At 51.0% G+C, this 6,674-nt stretch overlaps 1 protein-coding gene across 4 annotated transcripts in view; it reads left to right on the forward strand.

Annotated features, from left to right (window-relative positions):
- Positions 1–667: 667 nt before the first annotated feature.
- The window catches only part of ZNF140 (zinc finger protein 140), a 14,004-nt gene continuing 7,997 nt past the window's right edge, over positions 668–6,674 (forward strand). The window contains exons 1-4 of one of the 4 annotated variants that reach the window (XM_019631941.1): positions 668–1,107; positions 1,459–1,513; positions 3,645–3,771; positions 4,014–4,112. In XM_019631941.1, the coding sequence (XP_019487486.1) occupies positions 1,505–1,513; positions 3,645–3,771; positions 4,014–4,112 (235 nt within the window). In that variant the 5' untranslated portion in view covers positions 668–1,107; positions 1,459–1,504. Of the gene's footprint in view, positions 1,108–1,458; positions 1,514–3,430; positions 3,772–4,013; positions 4,113–6,674 lie in introns of those variants that run through there. The other 3 variants (XM_019631942.1, XM_019631940.1, XM_019631939.1) reach the window with 3 other exon arrangements.

Consider the following 6,674-nt stretch of genomic DNA (forward strand, 5'->3'; position numbering starts at 1 on the left):
GAAGTGCTGGGGCCGCAGTCAGTTCTGGTAATTGTAGTTGTCTGAGGCCCGGAGTCTCAGTCTCCGGCGCTGCGGGCGTGAGGAGGGGGATTTAACAGTCGTAGTGTCTGACCCGGAGCCTTTCTCCCGTTCGCCGTGAGGCCCCGGTGGACCGTGGGAAATGTAGTCTGAGGCCTCTGGCGCTGTACGCGCGGGGCTCTTTGGGAGTTGTAGTATGTAAGGCGGAGTTTTCCTCCCGTGCGCGGTGAGGCTCCGGTGGATCGTTGCAAGTGTAGCTGTCTGAGGCCCCCCTTCTCTGGTGCTGTGAGAGCGGGGCTCTCTGGGAGTCCTAGTGTCTGAGGGGCAGCCTTCTCCCCAAGCGCAGTGAGGCCGCTGTCGGTTGTGGGAAGTGTAGTCTGATGCCCACCTTCTCTGGCACCATGCGAGCGTGCCTTTCTGGGACTTGTAGTGTCTGAGGGGCAGCCTTCTTCCCAAGCGCAGTGAGGCCGCTGTGGGTTGTGGGAAATGTAGTTCTTCTCTGGCACTATACGCCTGAGGCTCTCTGGGAGTCATAGTGTGTATACAGAGGGTGCCAAGAAAATGTATATACATTTTAAGGAAGGAAAAACTGTATTAAAATTATGCTGATGGTAACCACTTTGAGCACCTCTTATACTTGCAAAAGTCAAATGTGACTTGTACTCATCTTTTGTGAGTGGTATATATTGAATATTAACAATTTTTATATAGTGTGTGTTCTTACCAAGCACGCTGAGGCCCCGGTGGCTCCTGGGAAGTGTATTTGTCTGGGGGTGCGGCCCTTCTGTCTCTGGCCTGGCCGCCTGTGGCTCTCTGGGAGTTGTAGTCTTCCCACGCGCGCTGAGGCCCCGGTGGCTCCTGGGAAGTGTAGTTGCCTGGCAGCCCGGCCCCTCTGTCTCTGGCCTGGCCGCCTGGGGCTCTCTGGGAGTTGTAGTCTTCTTCCCACGCGCGCTGAGGCCCCGGTGGCTCCTGGGAAGTGCAGCTGTCTGGGGCCCGCGGCCTGCTCCAGGCGGGTCCCTGAGGCTCCGGAAGGTACCGTTTGCGCGTCGCTGGAGCGGGGATTCTGGATGCAGAGCCGAGAGCGCGGAGGTGAGTACAGGAGCCCACCCCGCCCGCACCGCGATTCCCGCCGGGTGGCCCGGGGCGATGCCTCCGTCCGGAGTTCGGGACACTTCGCCCAACCTGCCCAAAGCGCAGAGGAAGCGCGCCGGCCTGCGACCCGCTAAAGCGGGAGGTGCCGGGGCTGCAGGTCAGGCTTCCCGGAGCCCGCGCGTGGCAGGCAGGGAGCTCCCCCGGGCGCCCCGGGCCCTTCTGCGTTTTCTGTCCCTGTGTGACGCGAGCGGGTGATTGTGGGGCGACGGGACTCCCCAGTGCAGGGACCCGGCCATCGCGGGGCTCAGCCACCTGCCTGCGCGCTCAGGGCCCCTCTCTCCCTGCCAGCTCTCCCGGTTCCCCGTCCTGTTCTCCTCGCTGCCCGCTGTGAGCCATGTCTCAGGTAAGCCGGTGTTTGCCGTCTTCTTCCGAAATGAAGCTGGAAGCTCAGTGCTTGGGGACGTGGGCTTTTTTCTGTCCTGAGATTTCCTGCCGGGTCCGCCCCTTCGGGCGTTTGTCCCCAAGAGGGTGTGAGGGGCTGTCCCGCAGGCCACTCCGATGTGCGGGGTTTGGAGGCGGGGCGCCAGCCGCGGTGCCGCCTCCGCTTCCCCCGGTGTCAGGACGAGGCGCTTCCCTGGGTCTTGCTCTAGCTGCCTGTGCGCTCACTCGTACCTATTTTTATTGAGCATTTACTTTACGCACCTTTATCAGTGTCTCGTGGTGGAGCCCCGGACCAGAAGTGTCGGCATCACCTGAGAACTTACTAGACATGGATGTTCAAGAGCCCTCCCCCAGACCTCGTAAACCAGAAGCCGGGTGTGGGGTTCAGCAGGGCGTTTTAACAGTAACGCATGACCCATCCTGGGTTTGAGGGACTTGGCAGAAAGCAAAGCAAAACCTCAGAACCCACAGAGCACATTTGCAGATGTGACTTTAACTTTATTTAGCAAAGAACAGCGATCATTTTTTGTTTCCATCCTGGCTGAATGACTGGCTGGCAGGTGTGCTTCACAGAGGTCGGGGATAAGAAGGCCAGTCCAAAGTCGGCCCTGTTTTTAGTTCCACCTCTCTGTCCTTTTTGTCATTCTTGTCTCCAAACCTGGAGGCTCTCCGACTTTTGCTGGGTAGAAACCTGGGCTGCATATCCCACTGTTCAGTTATGGAAACAGCTCCCTCCTTTGTTAGTCAGTAATCTTTTATCACTTAAAAAATGTTTTGGGGGGCCGGCCGAGTGACTCAGTTGGTTAAGAGCGCCATCTCTGAGCAACAGTGTGGTGGGTTGGATTCCAACATAGGCCAGTGAGCTGCCACTGAGCTGCCAGCAGGTGGCAGGATGGCTCAGCTGGTGAGAGCACGTGCTCCTAACAAGGTTGCCTGTTGGACTTCCTCAAGAGATGGTGGGCTATGCCCACCCGCAACTAAGACTGAACACGGCACCTTGAGCTGAGCTACCACGAGCTGCCAATGCCAACAGGCAGCTGGATGGCGACTGGACTTGGAGCTGAGCTAGCTGCGCCCTCCACAACTAAGTTTGAAGGACAACAACTTGGCTGTTCCCCTTCCCCAATTCCTGAACACTGTTCCCCCCCCAACCTAGTTCCCCAATAAAATCTTAAAAAAAAAAATGTTTTTAAAATATAACCCTGCCATTCATTTGTGGCTGCTACTAGTTTTACAATTTAAAATGGGACCTTTTAAAACTCCTCTCCATGCCTAACTGTTCTGTGGATCACTCAAGTGGTGCAGACCAGGCCGTAAACAGGGGTTTGTTCTCCCAACCCAAGGGGCCGCTCTAGGTTCCATTGGCAGATGCGACAGTCCCTCTTGGGGATTTGGGGGGGGAATCCTTGTACTTTACTGCTTATCCTCCTTGTGACATCGCTAAAATTGCCTCCAAGTTCCACAGCTATGTCTTCAGGAATGTGACACACTTGACAGTGCATGCCTCATTTCAAGGGTGCTGCTGCTCTCTGCTGCCATTCTTGCTAAATCACATTAAAATAGGTTGGTATTAAGGAAAACATCCATTGCCTGTTAAACACAAAGGAATTGCCTGGACTGTTTACAAAGTGCTGTATTTACAACCAGAGGCAGAAATCCATGCTGTTCACACGTGTAATGCTTTACCTTTCACAAAATTGGAAATCGTCTCAGGACACATCCCATGCACTTTTTTCTCCTTTTCACGACAAAACAGAACAGCTGGGCTCTTTGAGTTACACTCTTTATTTATTTATTTATTTATTTTAAGCTGAGCCATCCTGCCACCTGTTGGCAGCTTAGCGGCTGCTCAGCTCAGACAGGGAATCAAACTTCTGTTGCTCAGAGCTCACACTCTTGAGCAAGCTCTTAACCAACTGAGCCACTCAGCCGGCCCTTTTTGAGTTACACTCTTACTAGCAACTCAGAATTCTGAAAATTCCCATTCCATTACGTATGCACACCGTCCACCCTCCACAGTGGGACTCTTCACTCCTGGATCCAGGTCTTTGGGAGCTTGGGCACTGCATGTGCAGATGTGTGTGTCATTTCAGGGCTCAGTGACATTCAGAGATGTGGCCATAGACTTCTCCCGGGAGGAGTGGGAGTGGCTTCAGCCTGCTCAGAGAGATCTGTACAGACATGTGATGTTGGAGAACTACGGCCACCTGGTCTCACTGGGTAAGTCCTTGCCTCCCCTCCGTCAGCATTGGACCGTTTGTACAGCTGTTGTGAATCTTGATCATCTGGCCAAATAGTCCCAAGGGAGGTGGGTTATTTATTTTTAATCAGTGTTAAGATAGGGATTATAACTCCACCAAATCTTTAGACATTTTTCATAATTTACATTGGCATTTCTTTTAATGGTCCCTCTTTTCTGAGGATTCAAGGACCAATTTTGAATTTTTTTCATTTTCTGCAAGCAGGTCTTATCATTTCTAAGCCAGATGTGGTCTCCTTGTTAGAGCAAAGAAAAGAGCCCTGGCTGCGGAGAGGAGATGTGAAAAGAGACCGGTTTTCAGGTGAGCGAGTTAGATGCCAGTTGGGAACTTCTTTTACACAATCACTAGTCAGTGGGAAAGTAGCACATTTTTATATATTGTTTGCAAAGTTTCCCCTTAAAGACACAAGAGATGCAGAGACTGAGGCTTGCCCACAGCTCCATACGGGACCACCTACCTGGTGGTTGGCTGTCCTCCTCTCCTCACAGGTTGTTCTGCTGTCGCTCTGTCCGGACTCTGAGTGTCCATCCTTTTGATTTCTCCTCCCTTTCTCTCTTGAAATTGACGTATGTTTCTGTTGCCTACATTGAAAGGTGTGGTTTTTTTTCTTTATAGTGCTGTCCTACTTGACCACCTTGGAAAAATTGAACCACTACTCTAATTCATTGATGGGCTTATTCGTTATCTCCTAAACTCTCTTAACAACATTTATTGAATTTCAATCTTCAGATTTTTCCTTAGGTGCTACTGAGCGTAGAAGGCATTAAAAAGTGTAATAACCATCAAGGAAGCCATGGCCTAGCGAGATAAACTGAGTCTAAATAATTTGGGTAGCGGTCCTCAGATTGGCAGGTCAGCAGTGAGAAAAAAGGAATTTCCTGTTGGTGTTTCAGGCCTGGGTAGTTTGCGTAGGAACAGCAGTAACAGAAACATGAAAGACAGGAGACAGGCTGGCTTTGGAGAAAAGGTGATGAATTAGTTTGAGGTACACTTGGTGTGAGCAGAGGATGTTATTTCCGAGTGAATGTTTGCAGCAGGCCGTTGCAATATGTCTTAGAAAAAAATTCAGATTGGAGATGTGCCTGTGGCATCTTAGATTCGGAAGCAGCCGTCGAAGGCGGAGACTGACCCACCAGAACTCAGCAAGTCGTCTTCACCTTACAGAGAGTATAGTTGTGGTGATGCAGCCGTGCCCCACCCTTGGAGGCTGTGACGCAGATGTTCTTTGGAGCTGGCAGGGTTTGTGAACAGTCTCCGACGTTCTAGATTCTGAAGGCAGCCCCAGTGGGGGAGGTGTACTGACCTCAGAGTGGTTCTGTGGCGCTCACAGGATCGCTTACCTTCTGAGAAGCAGCAGCTTGGAAGGGCCGATGAGGCAGCAGGAGAAATGCTGGGGAAACTGAGGCCTGGCTGTAAGGAGAGTGAGGGCCGGATGTCACACACTGCAGAGATGGCCGGGAGACTTAGGGAGGACGGGGACAAAGTGCTGATGTCACTGAAGTCACAGGGTAGCACAGAGGCAGGAGACGTCTTCATTTAAGTACGAGCTGAAGCCGAGTGTCCCTATGTAAAGGTTTGAAAAATAAAACCAGTAGGACTATGGAAGGGAAGTGAGGTGACGAGCTACATGGGAAGATAGCCTCCATGTTACTACAGGTCTTGTAGCTTTGGTGTGTTCCTCCCAGCACCGCTGTTGGCCGGTGAACTGTCACACAGACGGACAGAATGCATAAAACATAGGTGTGCCGCTTAAGAAATGACTGTGAGATTGAGCTCTGAGCAACAGCAGTTCGAGTCCAGCCTGAGCTGAGCAGCCGCTGAGCTGCCAACAGGTAGCAGGATGGCTCAGCTAAAAAAAAACAAAAACAAAAACAAAAAAAGAAATGACTGTGAGACACGTGTATAACCAGCCGCCACTCTGCTCAGTAAACGGAACCCTACCGGGTCCCTAAGAGTTTTCTGTGCACTCACACCCACGCCCCCCGCAACAAACACACCCCCCAAATCTCTTCCTTTAATAGCAGTAACTTCCTTGGTTTGCATTATTGCTTTAGTAGCTGTTTGTGTCGCTACTCACTATAGTTCTGGTTTGTTTGTGGACTTTATGAGGCGCATAATGCATATATATATGGACAACGTACGCGATATATATTAATTTCCCTCAAAATTATTTTCAAATGAATGCATTTTGCATATGTCTCTCATAGTGTGTTTCATTGTGCAGCGAGTGCCCCCCAGCTTGTGCATTGTCGCTGAGCGCTCCCTGGTCACTTGCCTTCTGGGCTGTGCCCCTCCTCCCCACCGTTAGCTGATGCCAGAAGGTTCTCTAAGTGCTGTACTGACTTGCACTCCCACAAACATCGTAAGTGGGGTCCCCTGGCTCCCCGAACTTACCAGCGCCCCACGCTGTTAGGCAGCGTGATAGTCACCCGCCCTGAGAGAGCATTGCCAGCCGGCTGTGGTTCAAACGCGCTTTTTCTGGTCGCCGAGGAGCTGGAGCCTGTCGAGTGTCCCTCGTTTGTGAGGTGCCTCGGGAAGGTTTTTGCTCACTTATCTGTTGATTCTCTTATTATTGATTTGTAGGAGTTACATATTTCTGATACGATTTGTATCTCTGTTCACTGCTGATACCTTCTCTCACATGTGCTTCTTTTTCCTCCTTAATAACATCTTTTGATGAATAGGAATTCTTAATTTTAGTGTAGTCAGATTTATCAGTCTTTTCCTTTCAGGTGAGTAATTTTTTGGCCTGTTTTTTTTGTTTGGTTTTTTTTTTTTTTAAGATTTTTATTGGGGAATTGGGGGAAGGGGAACAGACAAGTTGCTGTCCTTTTGTTCTTCAGTCTAGTTGTGGAGGACGTT

Source organism: Hipposideros armiger, unplaced genomic scaffold, assembly GCF_001890085.2.
Source record: "Hipposideros armiger isolate ML-2016 unplaced genomic scaffold, ASM189008v1 scaffold_1055, whole genome shotgun sequence".
Taxonomy (NCBI): Eukaryota; Metazoa; Chordata; class Mammalia; order Chiroptera; family Hipposideridae; genus Hipposideros; species Hipposideros armiger.